The sequence below is a fragment of the Mytilus edulis genome, chromosome 13, assembly GCF_963676685.1.
Source record: "Mytilus edulis chromosome 13, xbMytEdul2.2, whole genome shotgun sequence".
NCBI lineage: Eukaryota > Metazoa > Mollusca > Bivalvia > Mytilida > Mytilidae > Mytilus > Mytilus edulis.
In genome coordinates this window covers 59,547,260-59,566,695 of record NC_092356.1, presented here as the reverse complement: position 1 = coordinate 59,566,695, position 19,436 = coordinate 59,547,260, and the positions used below count along the sequence as shown (strand labels likewise).

General features: G+C 33.2%; 1 protein-coding gene across 1 annotated transcript; it reads right to left on the bottom strand.

Annotated features, from left to right (window-relative positions):
* Positions 1 to 1,091: 1,091 nt before the first annotated feature.
* LOC139501519 (sulfotransferase 1B1-like) lies at positions 1,092 to 18,777 on the bottom strand. The gene is made up of 6 exons (XM_071290634.1): positions 18,592 to 18,777; positions 14,337 to 14,485; positions 10,982 to 11,302; positions 5,567 to 5,670; positions 4,916 to 5,078; positions 1,092 to 2,581 (listed from the first exon to the last, which is right to left on the bottom strand). The coding sequence occupies exons 1-6, from the start codon at positions 18,597 to 18,599 to the stop codon at positions 2,472 to 2,474; spliced, it is 855 nt and encodes a 284-aa protein (XP_071146735.1). The 5' UTR covers positions 18,600 to 18,777; the 3' UTR covers positions 1,092 to 2,471.
* Between the last annotated feature and the right edge of the window lie 659 nt (positions 18,778 to 19,436).

The following is a 19,436-nucleotide window of genomic DNA, read 5'->3' as shown; positions in this document are numbered from 1 at the left end:
GTCTATAGGTAACCACCATACCATCATCGTGCCTGATGCAGAGAAGCTAGATTTATATTTTGCCTTCATCATCAAATCACAAACAGATACTAAGATATCAACATTAAGTAGCCAAATTAGTTTTTGGCTAGAAATCAAGTGCTTAAAGTTAGGACAGAGTGAGTTAATCATGTAGTACATGCAGTTTCTCCTAGTTAAAGATAATGTGCATTGAAAATTTAAAAAAAATGTTTTTCATCATCAATTTCATTTGAGGTGCACCTGAGACATACTCTGTTTTGTCGAGAAATACCCTGACATCTACGTTTGTCATTTTTGAGTCTATGTGACGACATATGCAATGGAGTAAAATTTCTCCTTCGCTCAGGGGATCGTAATGAAATAAGGTATCCTTCAAGACCAAAATTTGTCTTCAAAGTGCTACTTAGTTACAGAGCTTTCCATCAGCACAGTTGTGCATTTAGAGTCTCCATGCACTGATCCTCATAGTACTGGTACAGTTTTTTTGTATAGAAATTCAAAGCTATAGTTGCTTGCAGAAGCTAGACTGCCAACCGCTTTTATATTCTTTAGAAAGAAGTTTAATGGTCTAACCATGATGGAATTTTTACTCCTGCAATAATTTTGACTCTAAATATGCCTTCTTTAGTAATGGAAAAGATGAACCCAAATTTTCAAGTCTGTGACAGTATCTGATCTGAATCTACATAGTTCAGAAAGAGTGGCAAAATGTGTAACCTTTTTGCCAACGCCAAGCGAAAGTTTACAAAATTTAATGTGTAGCCTTTCTAAAAGAAGTTTAGGATAAGTCTGATCTATATTTGTAGTCATAGATTTAAATTTTGTTTTGAAAGGGTTAGAATATCCCCTAATTTCTGAACTATATAAAAGAATAGGTATAATTGTATGATCAAATATATGAAGGCAGTTTTTTAAACTTGGATTTAGTGACAGAATGTCCTTGCGTAGCTTGTAGTAGGCTTTTAACGCCTTATTATACAATTATCTCTGAGCGAAGGAAAAAGATCCAATTGCACTAAAAGTTATTCCTAAATATTAACAATGTTGAGCACAATCAATAAGTATGTCATTAAAATAAAAATTATGTTTAATATGTTTGCCTGCCTTGTTAAAAACAAGCACCTAAGTTTTATTGTGATTAATTTTCAAACACCAATCTTTACATAAGTACATAATCGATCAAGTTTACTCTGAAGTAGTTTTGCTGATGTTGAAAAAAAATGACAATATCATCAGCATATAATAAGCAATAAACTGGTCGTGAATTAACAACGACTAGATTAAGCGAACTAGACAACTAGGAAGGTCATTTATGAAAATTTAAAACAAATTAGGACTCAGATTGTCTCCCTGTTTTACTCCTACCTTAGTTTTAAAGAGATCTGTCACCCTATTGTTTAATCGAACACAAGATTTATTTTGGGCATGCATGCTCTTAATGACATTATAAAAATTTGAAACCACCTCTATATTAAACAGCTTAAGTTTTATCCCTGGGTGAATGGCACTATCAAAAGCCTTCTGAAAATGATCAAAACAGGCAAACACTCTACCTTCTTTTGTATTACAATACTTATCAATAATAGTCTTAGTAAGAATGAACACATGGTCAGATGGTCGTGCTTTTTGGGTAAACCCAATTCGGCTATCATCAATGATATGACATTTATCTAACAAAGACGGGTGTCAAGTATCTTTTTAAAAACTTCCCCAACGAATCAGTGATTGTGATTCCTCGATAACTATAAGGATCAGATGCATCATTCCCTTCATGAATTGGGGGGGGGGGGGGACCTGTGGTCCAGGGTTCGGGGGGTATTTTCCGTAAGAAAGTCGAAGATTAAAAATTTTGAGGAAACATGGTAGTAAAGAGGGTTGACCATATTTTAACATAGTATTGGAGATATTATCTAAAGCCGGCTGCTTATTAACTTTTATAGATGACAAAGCATTAGCTATTTCAGTTTCAGAGATCCTTCTGTCAAGTTCATTAAAAGTTTTTTTTTTTTTTTAAACATTTACATTTTTCTAGATATAATTATATTAAATCAAATTTGAGAGTTTAAATATATTCGACGGGTATAAAGTTGGTATCTCATGACCCTTAATTAAGATTTTATTTTATTCAACAAAGTGATTTATGACGTGCATGATCGTGTCGCTCAGAGTTAGAACACGGCCGTATACCAAAATGGTCAATATTAATCATCCATGTAATTTGCTCTATGAGATGTTTGCAAAATACAACGGAGGCAATTTCTTGACATGTCATGTCGTATTACATAATATACAAAACATGTGAATACAAACATCTGAATACAAAACATCTGAATACAAAACATCTGAATACACAACTTGTGAATACAAAACATGTGAATACAAAACATGTGAACAATGAGAAAGGTTTCTATGGAACGAAAATATTTATGTACGATTAATCTCTTTCTGGTCTATTCATAACTAAAGCTTATGTTAACGTTCTTCATTTCATTTCTGTATATGGCATCAAACTGTTCATTTTGAGTAACAGTAAACCAGTTCTTCCAGTCACCAATTTTTCCTGGACATAAAAAAATTAAATTTAGACAAGCAATACAAATATATACAGTCCGCCAAAAGTTAAGCACCACCGAAATATAACCGGCAATATTTTTTTAACTATTGCGAATAAAATATTTATGTTTGGTGTTATGAATTGCCTTTAACAAACACTAAGAAAATATATTACGACCAAAAAGATTGAATTCCGATAAACCAGTCAAGCAACTTTTTATTAACGGGCATCTGCGCGTTTACAACTACACTGTTTGTCCGGGTGGTCGTGCTAGTGATCGAACATTGGTCCGTCGACTTCATAGAATCAACCGAAAAGCAAGTCGTGTTGTCATTAACCCTGCCCTAAGCTTTAACAGTCAGGCACTGTACAGTCAACTTCCAATGGGATAATGACTATCGATGCTTGAACACGAGATGCTGGCAAAATATTCATTCGTCAGATGAGAGTCAGTTTCTGTTACGACCAGTAGATGCCATAATACGAATTTCGCGGGGAAATAAAACGGCCTATGACCAAAATGTGCCTAATGATGGTGGTGTTACAGTACGGGGTTGCTTCTTATACCGTTGTAAGCTGTGTTTGCATATTCTGCAGGGTAACATAAACGGACAGTTATAAATGGATTTGGTGCCTATAACCATTGTAGTCACTTATTTTGATACCCCTCACTTGCATCAACATGTTCAAGACCCTTGTACATGGACGACAACGCTAGACCACACAGGGCAAGGATTGTAACCGAGTCCAAAGAGCAAATGGCCATGTATTCTATCTATCGGCCTTCCATGTCCCCATACATAAACCCTATCGAACATGTCTGGGATGCCATTGGCAGAAATCTCAATCGCAGAAATCCGCCTCCACAAAATGTTGTCGATTTAAAAGAAAGTGGCAATTGTTGAAAAATGGAAGAGATATCCTGAACTAAAGATTTGAAGGCTTGTTCCGAGTATGTCGGAGCCGTCGTGTTATGAAACTATACCAGAAGAGAGATTGTTACACATGCTTTTGACTCAAATATTGACATTAAATTTGCCTAACATACCAAAGAAAATGTGTAGAAAATTTTAATGATATTGGGTGATTAATTGTAAAATCACTGTGAAACTTAAATTCCGTTTCTGATTTGTGTAATTTACACTATTTCTATGACAGCAAAACATAAATGCATAGAACCTTCATAAGTGACCAAAATTATATTTGCGGTTTGTTTATGGTATATGTTAGCAAAATTGCTACATTAATGTTTTCTTTTATTCGAGGAATAATTGATTTTTTAAATTGGAAAAAAATCGGTACAATAAAAACAGGTGGTGCTTAAATTTTTGGCGGACTGTATATGTTCCTTATACAATAATACTTTCAAGATTCATTAATGTTTCACATAAAAAAAGCAAAACAACGACGTATAATATCAGACGCACGCGTGCGGTAGTTTTTGAAAGTTATAAGAACATTTACAAACTGTATTTTTGCTTATTGTTTACTTATTGTCAGATGCTGCATGAATTTTTGACACAATAAAATGTAATGTTTGAATTATGTATTCCATAATAGTACTTATCTATTCAATGAATTTGATGCGACTGTCAATATAATGGAACTTTATATGACTGTCATACAAGTGAGAGGTTTAGCTAGCTATAAACCAGGTCCAATCAACCATTTTCTTCATAAGAATATACATGTACCAAGAAAATGGCAGTTGTTATCTATTCGTTTGATATATTTGAGCTTTTGAATTTGCCATTTGATTAGGGACTTTCCTCGCAGTTCAGTATTTCTGTGATTTTTTTTTCATATAATATATATATATATTTGTTTAGAAAGTCTGATACCATTTGGTTTATTTGGATGACTTTCCAATATTAACTAACTATTTACGTCAACTGTGAAGAAAGGTCCAATCGTAAATAAATCAAGATGACATTTTTGTAGATATAGTTGATTATTGTTTGTTTGTTGTTATGACTGTTATCTGACTATTCCTGAATTGTTTCATATTTGTCAATACACTCATCCCTTCGCCCTTCATAGATTACATTAATGTTCTTTACTCATTGTTCAAGGTCATACATTGTACTACAAATTATTGTTGACGCCTTAGTCACTTTGTTTTTGGTTGATATACAATAATTCCACTTCGCCTTGATTTCTTTAATCAGTTTCTTTTACATGCTATTCATCCATTGACTAACTTTGTTCATTTTTGCAGGCCGTACGGTGACCTATAGTTGTTAATTTCTGTGTTATGTTGGTCTCTTGTGGTGAGTTGTCTCATTGGAAATCATAGCTACCACATCTTCTTTTTTATATTTATATTTGATGATTACTTACCTTTTCTAAAAAGTGATGACGGTTTATCCTTCACCCTAAAAGGCATAACCTTATTTTCCTTTAATTTGTTAAACGAGCACTTGTCCACTACACCGGCCACTAGATTTTCGTTTTTAGGTATTTCTAAAAATTCAGCTAGTCGTGTTAATTCTTTAGTTGGGTTCTAAAAGAGAGAAAAAGGACGGCACACTATAAAAAAAATATCATTTGAGAGTAAATTATGAATGTATTAAAGATAAACCATGACAGACACATTGCATTCCTACAAAATACATATGAAATTCAGAATGGAAATGGGAAATATGTCGAAGAGACAAAAACCCGACCAAAGAGCTGACAACAGCCGAAGGCTACCAATGGGTCTTCAACGCTATGTGAAAATCCCACACCCGGAGGTGAGCATCACATGGTCTTTTAAGCTAATGGAACATATTAAATTAATGCCAATTTGATAAAATTCATTATTCTGCAGTGGTCATTATATATTGTACGCATCATGTGCAAACAAATTTTGTTAGATTTTGAGCATTGGTTAAACTTTTTTTTATTTACAAAGCAAAAGAAGCACGTTATATTAGATTTTCATGGTTTTTTTTTCATTGGATAAAAGCTAAAGATACATGCCCATTGTACAATGTACAAGAATGTTACCTTCAATATGTCTTCATACAATAGATGAATAATGTTTGTAGGATTTCTATCAACAGCTTCAAGGAATTCTTTTGTATAGTTGAACCATCCTTTATACAGGGTGTCTGAAATGTATTAATAAAATTTAAAACAACACTTAAATGATAATTCTTGCGTCCGAAGCGCTTTTCTGGATTTACCTTCATCAGGAACGCTCAAAGCAAACATTTGAAATCCGAAGATGTATAAGTACTGAAACCGTTAGTTTAGTTTAGTTTAGTTTGCATAATATGAAAATCAATGTAAATACTCGATTTGTTTCAGTCAAATTGCAGGATTGAACATGTTTGAATATAATTATAATAGATTGGTTAACTACGGAAGCCGATAAGGGCCATTCAAAAAAAAAATGTTATGTCGTAATTACGACATAGCATGTCGTAATTTCGACATAACATGTCGTTATAACGACATCACTATGTCGTAATTTCGACATAATATGTCGTTATAATGACATCGCTATGTCGTAATTTCGACATAACATGTCGTAATAACGACATAGCTATGTCGTAATAACGACATCACTAATATATATTAAAGAATATGTATTATGATTGCCAAGACACTAAATGACACAGAAATTAACAACTATAGGTCATATCATAATGCCCCCAATAACTAGAAAAGCCCCCGCATAATCAGCTATAAAAGAGGGATGAAAGATACCAGAGGGAGAGCCCCCGAAATGCTGTGTGGCAGACAGTGTTATTAATTAATTATTAGCTCCCTTGGTAAAACTCTAAATTTCATATTTAATGTATTTCATTGTTAAATAATTTACATGAAGCTGAATAAGTATATATCTGTTAATTGCATAGCTTTTGCTATTTGAATTCATTGATTAAAGATATCTATTTATATTGTAAAGTTTAATATTTGTATCGTCGCAAAATCTTTGGTCACCTTCTTTGGTTACCTTCTGTGAGAAACTTATATATTTTATAGATCCTGATTGAAAGTAATAAGAAACCGACCGGGGACTATGAGGACTGACCAGAAGTCCTATCAAAGCAAGCAAAGTTTTCCACCTCTAAGCGCACAACTCCATGGTTTGTTGTAATGAGGATGAATGGACGTATCGATTGCTCTGTATTTTAACTGTCAAACGATGGGCACGATGTTCCTAAAAAACGACGTTACACACTAAAAGCGGCGTCGAAGAGGGTTTTTGATTAATTTTTGCAAGTTTTATTCGTTTTTTTATATGTTGGTGATATATATTATTATATTACAAAATTTTTAAAATTTCTGATTCTGGTTCTGTTCGTTTTGTGATGTCATTTTATCATAAATTACCTCAAGTTGTGGAAATCTATTTAATAATGTTTACCCTTTAAGTTATTTCAACTAAAAATGCATTACTGTCGCAAGTAATGTGGGAAATAAAGATGGGACGGAAGTAGATATAGGAAGATGTGGTACAGTTTTCCATAAAAAAGATATTTTTTTTAGATGTACGGAACTTTTATCATATGATGTTTAACTTTCAAGGTGCATATCATCTGTCATTGTAAAATTTCTATATCTTATAATAACTCAACCCCAATACAAATATATCTGACACTCTGCAAGTAAATCGAACATTTTTACCCTTGGTTAAATTTGAATAGAATTGTATTTTCCCTGGTACATAAGTTGTCGAAATACACCCCTTCAATTACTTGAACCTTGGCTTGAGAATTATTTCCGCAAGTCATCTATAGTGTTTAATTTCTGATATACATTTTAAAATATAGTAATCTATTCCTGGATCGTCCGCGAAAACGGCTTAAATAATCCCGGGTTTTTAAAATTCGATGAAACGGTTTTCGTCGCTGTTTGGGATTTGTCTTTCAATTACTAGTACCTCCATTTCATGCACAAGTTTATATTGACGAAAAGTTCCGGCTTCGCTAGTACAGGAATTAATTTCATCACGACAGTTATAACATGAATAGCAGGACAAATCGCGAAGTAAAACACTCCGTGAACTGGTATCAGTCTTGTAATATTGGTGATTGCACCTTACTGAAGTGACGACTTTAAATGATCTATGGAGTACTTCCACAATATAAATTTCAATTCGAATTTTACATTTAGAGGACTGTCTTGGTGTCTAAAATTTGTCTTTGCAAAAGTTGGACGAAGTTCATGTAATGAGATGTTTTTTCCCATTCTTTTAAATAAATCGTTAAAAGCTATAAACGATTAATAAAAATTGCAAAATTTAACCTGTGTCGAACCTATGTCCCCGGGTGGAGTCTATAGCAACATGCGCTATTCTTTTTTTTTCGGCAGCAATCATCAACCTGTTTTCCCAAATTTCATAACACGATTTGTTTTAATTATCATGAACATTTAATTGAAACTTTAGCACATGTAACGACGGAAATTAGCGTCTTTCGAACTTTCGACGTTTGGACAAATTGGCTACTGTTTTGTAATGTGTGGAAGCATTTTATTCCTTTAAGACCCACACATGTAGTTAATAAGAAAAGAATCTTGGCATTTTTTACTCTTCGTGTATCTAACTTTTGTTTTGATTAATTATAAAAAATACGCGTTAACTGCTTTGAAAAATGAAATATCAACTTGGACAAAATGGCTACCGTTTGAAAAACGACTGTGTAGAGAAGATTTTATTGAATCAGCAATATTTGAACTCACGAACAATGAGGCAAATATTTGTACTTTTGTTAGATATTATTATTGTCTTACTCTTTTTATTCATTTTCTGTTACTTACAAAATTCACTTTCAGTCGTTGAGATAACGAAAAACGTCGTTGGACATTTTTCTTATTCCCGCTTAATATGAAGCCACCGAGTCAAATAAAATTTGGCAAAAATAACGGCTTTAACGCCACAAAGAACCGACACCTGTCGTTGTTCCTGCCAAGTATCAAGAAGATCAGAGAATAAGAAATAGGATCACTATACATAAGATTTAAAACAGTTTTTCATAAATGTAACGTTGGACATCCGGTTTTTTTCACATAGCTTTGCTAATCTAATCATCAAATATACTAGATATTACTTAGTATATGATCAAGAGCTGTAAAAACATAATTTCAAACATATATTGAATTTGTTTTAATATTGGTTCGTGTTTTCTAACATTTTTATTTTGTTTTGCGGATGAAATTTCGAAGATTCTGTTTTAAATCCTAGAGGTTGTAGGAACATCGTGTCCAACGTTTGAAAGTAGAAAGAGAGCAATCAATATTTCAATTCACTCTTATTACACGAAGGCATGTAGTTAGCGCTTGATTATAGATAGGACTGTATGTCAGTCCTCATATAATTCCACACATATTTGTTGGAACAAGAAGAAGGTTTATAAGACCTTGACTGACTCTGCATGCCTTCCTCGGTCGGTAACTTCTTAAATAGGATCTATAAATTATATAAGTTTCTCACAGAAGGTAACCAAAGAAGGTGACCAAAGATTTTGCAACGATACAAATATTAAACTTTACAATATGAATAAATATCTTTAACCAATAAATTCAAATAGCAAAAGCTATGCAATTAACAAATATATACTTATTAAGCATCGTGTAAATTAAAAATACTTTTAATATGAAATTTGGAGTTTTACCAAGGGAGCTAATAATTAATTAATGTTAAAACTGTCTGCCACACAGCATTTCGGGGTCTCTCCCTCTGGTATCTTTCGTCTCTCTTTTATAGCTGACTATGCGGGGGCTTTTCTAATTATTGGGGGCATTATGATAACATATAGTTGTTAATTTCTGTGTCATTTAGTCTCTTGGCAATCATAATACATATTCCCCAATATATATAGTGATGTCAGCTATGTCGTTAAAACGACATAGTGATGTCGTTATTACGACATAGTTATGTCGTTAAAACGACATAGTGATGTCGTTAGTACGACATGTTATGTCGAAATAACGACATAGCGATGTCGTTATAACGACATGTTATGTCGAAATTACGACATAGCGATGTCGTAATAACGACATGTTATGTCGAAATTACGACATGCTATGTCGTAATTACGACATAATTAATTTTTTTTGAATGGCCCTTATCGGCTTCCGTAGTTAACACTATAAACCAGCAATGTTGATGAAATCTTCCGTGTATTCTACTGAATGCATTCGAAAAACTTATAGAAAATTTAAGATATCTTGGATTTTTTTTCACAGATCATCCGTTAAAAAACCGGATCCGTTTATATGTCAGTTAATTTTCCGTTAATTTGGAATTGTATTAAAAAAAGCCCCCTCTATTTAATATGTTGGGTTTAAAATGCATGCACATTGTTGTTCGTCAAACAGTTCATGATTTTAATATAGGTTTCATATCGAGTGAAAACTGAATATCGCTCGATATCAATTCGAATTATTCAATTTCAATGTAATTGTTAAAATTTATCAATTTAACGCTGTAAAGAAATTAGTTATGCTATTTCTATCATTGCTTTTGTTTTGATATAAAAATATTAGGTCCCACTTAATACAGTGCCTATTTCCTTAAATTCAGCGTCGATACCATGTCCCCATCTACCCGCGTTTCTAAATATACTAGCTTTAATCTGCGTAGTAGCTTAACTTGAAGAATTCAAATAACTCAACTTATTTTGTATCAATATAAAAAAAGATATGATATGATTGTCAACAAGTAAATTCTTACAATAGACCAAATGACACAGAAATTAACAACAATAGGTCACCGTACTAACTTCAATAATGAACAAAGCCTATACTGCATAATCTTTTATAAAAGGCCCCGAAACACATTTTCCCTGCTTCTCTTCAAGCATTTGAATAATTTATATATGATAGCTATTCGACATTTTAATTCTAATCATTGTTGACAACAAAGTTTTTGTCATTATCCGTATGCAATCCAATCTAAAGTGACAAAATTTCCTGTTTCCTATTTTCAGGGATTTATAATAATAAAACTTTAGTTTTTGCCTCTACAAACTTATTTCTAGTCCGGAAATATATTGTTTAAATGACCTGTAAAACACGATGGCAAATTACATACATATTTTCTACTTGCTATATGTGTAAATGTACGTCCGTGTAGAAATATAAAAAAGAAGATGAGGTATGATTGCCAATGAGACAACTCTTCACAAGAGACCAAATGCCACAGAAAATATTATCTATTGGTCACAGTACAGTCTCCACCAAAGAGCAAAGCCTATATCGCATAGTCAGCTATTTATGGCCCGAAATGAAAAATGTAAAACAGTTCAAACCAGAAAACTGACGAACTTATTCATATTTTTTAATAAAAACAACAACATTCAACAACCACTGGAATACAGGCTCCTGACTTGGGACAGGCACATACATACAGATTATGGTGGGGTTAAACCTTATGGATTTTCGTGAAAAAGCCATATATCTATTCCTTACCATGTAAAACCATTTCATCAAAGTAATCGTTCCAACTGTAGTCTTCAGGAACTCCCATCTTTCCTAATAAAAAATTGTAAAGAGAAACATGTCTGTCCTTTGGATTTCGGTTGACAAACACTATTTTCCTTCCATTTTCTACGTGTTTCGTGGGTAAGAAGCTAAATGGGAGATGTGTATGAAGTATTCTGGGCTCCGACTGACTTTCCAGGGAATCGAAGTCGCCCATCATATCCATGTGTGTAGTGAATAGCGATTGTGGACAATACTCTGTTGTCTGTCGTGATAACATATAAATAATCTCATGCAACCAGTGGGTGCCTGCAAATATCATTTAACGTTAACATTAATATTTAATGGTAAAACACGTAAATAATCTCATGTAACAAATTGGTCCCTGCAAATATATGATTTCACGTTAAACTAATATGTATTGTTACTGGTATAACATGTTAATTATCTCATGCATCCAGTGGGTGCCTTCAAATATCAATTAACGTTAAACTAAGATGTAGTGTTACTGGTGCATGTACATTATCTCATGCAACCAATACATGTAGTTGCCTGAAAAGTATCATTTAACGTTAAACTAAGATGTAATATTATAACATTTAAATAATCTCATGCAACAAGTCACTGTGAGTGTCAGCAAATATCATTTATTGTCAAATTAAAACATACTGTTACTGACCCAGTATAAAGAGACAAGGAAAGGGGCCGAACTGACTAGGTTACAAATGATATGGATGTATTTTAAGTGGTTGTTGTGTGTCGATGTGGTTCATTATAAGTGTTTCTCGTTTCTTGTTTTTTATATAGATTAGGCCATTGGTTTTCTTGTTTGAAAGGTTTTAAACTAGTCATAATTGTTCGGCCTCTTTATAGCTTGATGTTGGGTGAGAGTCAGGCTCCATCACGTTGAATATTGTACTTTAGCAAATAATGGTTTACTTTAACAGATTTTGGCTTGAATGGAGAGTAGTCTCGTTGACATTCAAACCACATCTTCTTATTTCTCTTTTTATATAATGATCATGATATACGTGCAAACAGGCTTTTTTTTTGTTTATCCTTCATAAAACCTCGATCACACCTTAAAGCCTCGGTCACGCCTTACCGGATAGTACGAACGGACGCCTAACGGAGGGAAAAAAAAGTTGCCCGTTGACAAAATTGTTATCCGTTTGGAGTCCGTTGAAGTACTGACCAAATAAAACGGATGTATAACGAATGTATAACGGACACACACCGGATATGCAACGTACGAGAAACGGAAACGTACCGGACAGAACAGATGTCGAACGTACATCCAACGGACGAGTACCGCATAAAACGGACACTAACGGAAGCGTACCGGATAAAACGGATGAGGAAAATATACGGAAAAATTAAAGGCGACAATAATAATACATGTAAATCGCATAAATATTCAAAATGTTTCTGTGTAACTGGTTGGGTTTGTTCTTCAAAATGCCAACAAAGGGCAGGTTCTGGCCGGAATAAGAGCTGCTTAATTGTGAAGACGTGCCCTTACTCTAAGATCGATTATGAACTAGAGGCTCTTGTAGAGAGTTGTCTCATTGGCAATCATATCACTTTACTTTTTATACTCAAGAGCCTGTATCGCTCACCTGACTACTTGGGTTTTGAAATCATATAAATAAGATAAAATTTGGTTACAAAGTGACAACACTTGGCCAGCACCTCATAAGGAAAGGAACATTCATGCTAAGTTTGGGTTTATACCATTCAGTGGTTCTCTAAAAGAAGAAATTTATATGTATTTCCTATAGAAGATCATAGAATCCTTTGTTATACTAAGTCCCCCAATGGTGGCCATCTTGGATGTTGGATCGGCAACAAAGTAACAACACTTGGTCAGCATATCATAAGGAACATTCATGCTATGTTTGGTTTCATTCCATTCACTGGTTCTCTAAAAGAAGTCAATTATATGCATTTCCCATAGAGTCCTATGTTAAACTAAGTCCCCGCTGGGTGCCATCTTGGATGATAGATCGGCTACAAGTAACAACACTTCGTCAGCACCTTATACACATTCATGTCATGTTTGGTTTCATTCCATTCAGTGGTTCTCTAAAAGAAGATCAAAATGTAAAAAGTTAACGACGACGGCCGACGGACGCCAAGTGATGAGAAAAGCTCACTTGGTCCTTCGGTCCAGGTGAGCTATATAATAAGATTTCATGAACCTTAAAAAATCTAATTGTCATTTCTGACGCGAAATTTCCAATTGGCATTTATGCGTTTCAGATCCGTTCATCGTCCATTTTATCCGTTATACGTCCGGTAGAAGTACGTTTCACATTCGTTCAACATCCGTTGTATCCGTTAAGATATCCGTTAAATGTCCGTTGGTGAAGTTATCTGCCACATTTCAAACGGCTGTAAAACAGACACGTAACGGATACAAAACGGAAACGAAACGGACAAGTACCGTACAAAACGGATGCCTACCAGACGTTTAACGGACATTTCATCCGTTGGTCGTCCGTTCAAAGTTTTGAACATGCTAAAAAAAATTCACCGGACAGAACGGACGACGACGGATAAAACGTACGCTAAACGGACATGCAACAGATATGGACGGACGTCTATCGGATAAGAACGGACGTCTAACGGACATGAACGGATTGAAAAAAAGTTAAGAATCCGTTCGAGCTATCCGTTAAGGTGTGACCGAGGTTTAACGGATAGCTCGAACGGATGCCGATCGGATAACTATTTTTCAATCTGTTCATGTCCGTTAGACGTCTGTCCATGTCCGTTTCATGTCCGTTTAGCGTATGTTTTATCCGTCGACGTCCGTTCTGTCCGATGGAAAATTTTGAGCATGGGCGCTTATATTTAAAGCCAATTTAATACAAAAGATAGGACAAGCAGTGACTAAGATGTATGTACTCAAAAATGAGATGTGGGGTAAATAAAACAGCAAGTCACACATCAGATGTATAACGGAACTTTACACAGTATTTAAAATGTATACTCTCCAATTACACTAAGATGAAAAAGCATTTTTTTATGAAATATTCCCTTTTTAATTGTTATACCGGGATGTAAAATTAGACAATAATTATGATTTTTTTATTGATTTTTTTTGTAACTTTTTAAATAAAAGGCAACATTTGCAAATTCAAGTTTTGGTTAAATTGGCCAAATTGTGTCTACTATCTACATCCGGGTACTCAACCAGTCAGATTGCAAGATTCTTTCTTTCATAAGAGATAACATTTGTTACTTTTTTGTATTTCTCCGTCCGTAATTTAATCCAATGCTTTGTGTTGTACAAATCCTTATCGACTTTATTCTTTGTGTAGTTTATATTAATAGTTACCTGATTTTGGTGAAGTACACAATATTATATCGCTGTTCCATGAATCAAATTCTTTCAATAGCTGTAGGTGTTTTCCTGGATTTTCCTCGTTACATGGCCATGGAGCAAGAGTAAAGTCCTTGTATTTGACCAGGGGGAAGACTTTCAACCTAAAATGGACAATATGTATCGTTCCTACATCTTTTTTTATTACTACCTATAACGTCTATGTTTTATAGGTAACTATATCATGTTTTGATATATATTGTAGTTATATTATGTCATAGATCAAACTTATTTGTTCAGTGCCTTTTAAAATGTTAAAAATCTGCTGCATTTGTATACATCTGTCCTAAGTCAGGTGCCTGTTGTTCATTGGTTGTCGGTTGTTGGTTTGGCTCTCGTTTTTTATATATAGATTAAACTGTTACATGTAGTTTTTCTGTTTCAATTTTTTTTACATTTTTCATTCAGGAGTCCCTTTTGGCTTTGCTGTTCGGTGTGAGGCTGATGTCCGAGTTGAAGGCCGTTCGTTGACCTATAATGGTTTACATTTTATACATTGAGTCTTGAATTTGATGGATAGTTGTCTTATTGTTTTGCTTTTTAATTCTAGAATGAGGACAAAACGTGAAGTAGGTCAAAACGTCAAGTAGCGACGTACAACATTCTATACATTGTGGCCTTTGTTAGTTTTGTATGATTTTTAATTTTAGTTTCTTGTGTATAATTCGGTGTTTCGTATGACGTCCATTATCACTAAACTAGTAACATATTTATTCAAAGGCCAGCTGAAGGACTCCTCCGGGTGCGGGAGTTTCTCGCTTCATTGAAGACCCATTGGTGGCCTTTGGCTGTTGTCTGCTCTATGGTCGGGTTGTTGTCTCTTTGACACATTCCCCATTTCCATTCTCAATTTTATTGTGGAAGCTAAGTTTACTTCGTATGATGAGGTAATGACTGTTATGATAACGACATCTGGAGCACATGAGTTAACACGGAGGTTTTTTTTTTTGTGCGGCTCTTGCTGATCAATACTAAGTTAACTTTGAAGTGTTCTTCCACTGTTTATCTTTTGTTTGTTACTTATGGTGTTGGCTGTCTCTCTTCGATTTATGTTTGCTTTTTTAACTTCTTTGGTATCATCTTTTTATATATAAATGAGATAAAAGCTATTATAACACTTTTAAATATTAAACAAAAATCATTCTTTTTAGACCAGGTTGTACGGTTAGACAATATAAAAAGAAGATGTGGTATGATTGCCAATGAGACAACTCTCCACAAGTAACCAAAATGTCACAGAAATTAACAACTATAGGTCACCGTACGGCCTTCAACAATGAGCAAAGCCCATACCGCATAGTCAGCTATTGTATAAGGCCCCGAAGCGACAATGTAAAACAATTCAACGAGAAAACTAACGGCCTTATTTATTTTAAAAAAGTTCACCTGGTCTGAAAGTTTATTATAAAGTAATCTGTACATGTACATTTATGTAATTAAAAAATAAAGTTGCAAATCTGCAATTATATAATAAAAAGATTATAAAAGATGTGACTACTTTTAGAACATACTTTAAAATGAAAGTGGTTGTGGTTTTGATGGGTTCTTTTATGCTATTGGATTTTATTTTGTTGTGAAACAAATAGAAATATTTTAAATACATAACAAATAACTATAAACGATTGACTGGGATCGGTTTAGGAATGTAGCTGTGTAATAGAGGTCGGTCATTTAATGACGTATCGACAGTATCATGTTATACGTTAACGTATACGCATTTGCAGATATACAAAAAAAAAAAAAAAAACAGTATGTGATGCCAAGCTGTGATTTTGTTATACTTTTTATCATGTAGATGGGCAACTCATTAACTTCTAATGGTAGTATTTAATGATCTTTCGTTTATTTGTTTAGCTGATTTAATTGTTGGAAAAAGTGAGTATGTGGTGTTTGCTTCAATTTCATATGATATAAATGTCGGAATCAAAAACTGTTTTAATGTTTGTCTGCAGATGGGTATACGTCAACGTATATGCGCACGATGTATGTACTACTTAGCGTTTTACGACGTTCCTCAAAATAAGGCGATTTCGATGATTTCAAAGAAAGTTTCAGGCGTTCAAGCATATTATTGATGAGGTCAATTTTCTGCTGTGAATTTGGTAACCGATTTCGGTATGTCTGAAAAAAATACACAGTTTTACAAATAAAACTAAAAGTGGTCGTATAAATATTATTTAATGGATAGTCTTTTACAGGAGTTGCCAGTCTTTCCAGGCCATGATTGATAATTTTCCTGTCGGCAACAGTTCGCATTAATGAAACCGATACATTTTTAATTTCCAAATTTACAGAGATTTATTTTTAATATAAATTAGATTAAGAATTCATATTCTCCTATTTTTTTTTATACATTTGTACATACTCCCTTTGTTGCATTTCTTCTCGTTTCCGTTTCCTTTCTATATTTTATCATTTCCCGATGCTTTCTTTGTCCCAAAATATTTAGAAGGTTAAACACTCGAGATTCATGTTTTAAATTTTCTCATTTCCATATTTTTTTGGCATAAAAAAATTATCCTTTGTTTGTTATAATTGCCAGCAATGGGTTTTCTCTATTTTATTTTATTTTATTAACAAAACAATAAACAATACTTTTGACGATTTAAAATAGACAATGTTCCTTATGAATATAAAACAAATATGCTATACAAAAAAAAACCTAAGATTCCGATATTTTTGTTTATATCCATCTCATATGGTCAACATTTGAATGTAAACTTAAACTATTCCTTTCTCATAAATTGGTTATATTGTAATTTATACATGTATTTTCATTTTCATTCGAATTAGACTGGAAACAAATAATTACGATACAAAATTAAAAACAAGAGCATGCCAGCAAATAAGTTTTGCAAACGTTGGGACAACCCGGCTATACTTTTTGAAACGATCTAAAAACCTTGTTGATTAACGAAAAAATATTAAACATTATATTGTTTAAAAAGAAAAATTGAAAAAACCTATACCGCCAAGTTTTAGTTTCCATGATCTAACTATGCTTATTTGATAGACAGCTGATTAAAACCCCAATTTTAAGGAAAATACAGCGGTTTTTACGTTGGGACAAGATGGCTATACTTTTTGAAGTCATTGCAAAAAAAACTATACGTATGGTTTCCGGCAAAAAAATGTGATAAACCAGGTGAAAAGTGAAAGAACTTTCAAAATATAATAAATATTTTTACTCTCATCTTTTTCCATTTCACGGTATGAATGCGCCAACCCGAAATATATTAACCAAGCATATGCTTGGACATTTTCAGACCGTTTACACAAATAACATTTTCCGGATTATGGTTTCAGTGATAATGTTTTTGTTTTGTTTTAATACGCGAATAACTATAATAATATAAGTTTACGATGATCTGAGGAAAAAATATTGTAGGAAAGAAACGGAACTCTGATCTTTTGCACACAAAATGAAACGTTGGACATAACGTTTTTACGTAAAAATGGGATAATAAAGTATAAATAATTCCTGGTATTTTAAATTTCGGTTCCTTATTTTCTTTAATTTCAAGTCTAATGTAATGAATTCAATCAAAAATGACAAAATTTTTATCGAACTGACCGATTTACGTATTTATTTTAATGCTAATCTACAAGCAAAATGGAATTGCTACCAACATCGTGCGCAACGTCACATACTATCACGTATTTATATTTTTTCAAAATGTCCATTTAACAAAAGCAAAAACTTAATGCAAGTTTTTATTTTCCTCTGTTCAGTATTCACTTTTCGTTCTTGCCAAGTTGGTGACTTTTAAAGGTTGCAATACGGTTTTTATAGTTGCTATAAAACCGTACCATGAACTGTACGTTATTGTTGATTACATCCTAAATAAACAAAAGTAAATGGGATATGATTGCAAATGGATAATTTCCACCCGAGAAAAACATGAAATATATAGAAGTTTACAGATTTAGGTCAACCTGCAACCTTCAATACTGAGCAAAATGCATAACGCATTGTAAGCTATAATAGGCCACGAAAGGACACATGTAAAACAATTCAAACCAGAAAACTAACGGCCTAATTTATGTAAACAATGAACGAAAAACAATTATGTAACATATAAACAAAGGGTTTAACGACAACCGCTGAATTACACATGTTACAGTGTCTTAACTTGGAACAGGCACATACATAGACGTCAAACTTATTTGTTATACTGATGCCGAGTAAATGTAAATATGTTCATCTTACCTTGACATCGTTAGTGATTTATAAATACAAACATATGAATTTATATAATTGGTTTCCTGCAGTAAAGTGTATTAAACTAATGTTCGTTCAAGCCTATCATTTACATGGTAGATGAATTATAATGTAATCGTAGGTCATATGTTTATAATACACGGATCAATTTACATTACAGGTCGACTGCTATGTCTACATGAATAAATGAATCAACAGTTTAGATAATGTCATAGCTTAACACACAGGAGTAGTAAAAAAAAGCAGATCTATAGAATAGAAAACGGTCGAATTGATTTAAGAAACTTTGAATATCTTGGAGAGAAGGGGTTTAGAACTGCTCGGTTAAAGCCTTATTTTATACAGTATAAAACATTGATAAAACATAGAAAGGAATAAGATGTTTTGTGGGTCAAACGTGAAGGTGTGTATCAGGGGAAACTCTAATACAGTAATACCCATGAATAAATCACTTTGGAGGAATACAACTCATGGCACGGCTACCATTGCTGTATAAAGGCAGGAGCTATTCCTTGCTCGTTGTTTATTCTTATTTTTATTTTCATTGGGTTTCTAATAACATTTTTCTCTCGTAGTTAGTGCCCTTTTTTTTTTAAAGATACGTTTTTTCTCGTAGCTAGTGGCCCTTTATTTACATAAAGACGACTTAGTGATTTATTGTATAAACCAAACTATTTAAACAAATATCGAATTTTGTGTTTTTAGAATCAATTTAAAATTCAAATAATTTAAGGGGAGATAACTCTTTTAGTAAAAAAAATATCTACTGGACTTTTACTTGTAGCAATAAAACAAGTTCTGCGACACCATTTTTCTAAAAACATATTTATTTT

What these genes read in the sequence shown, in the direction of transcription:
- LOC139501519 (XM_071290634.1), bottom strand. An exon ending in GTGTACTTCACCAAAATCAG is followed by an intron (nt 11,303 to 14,336) that starts GTAACTATTAAT and finishes TGATATTTGCAG; the next exon opens with GCACCCACTGGTTGCATGAG. An exon ending in GTCATCACTTTTTAGAAAAG is followed by an intron (nt 2,582 to 4,915) that starts GTAAGTAATCAT and finishes TTTTATGTCCAG; the next exon opens with GAAAAATTGGTGACTGGAAG.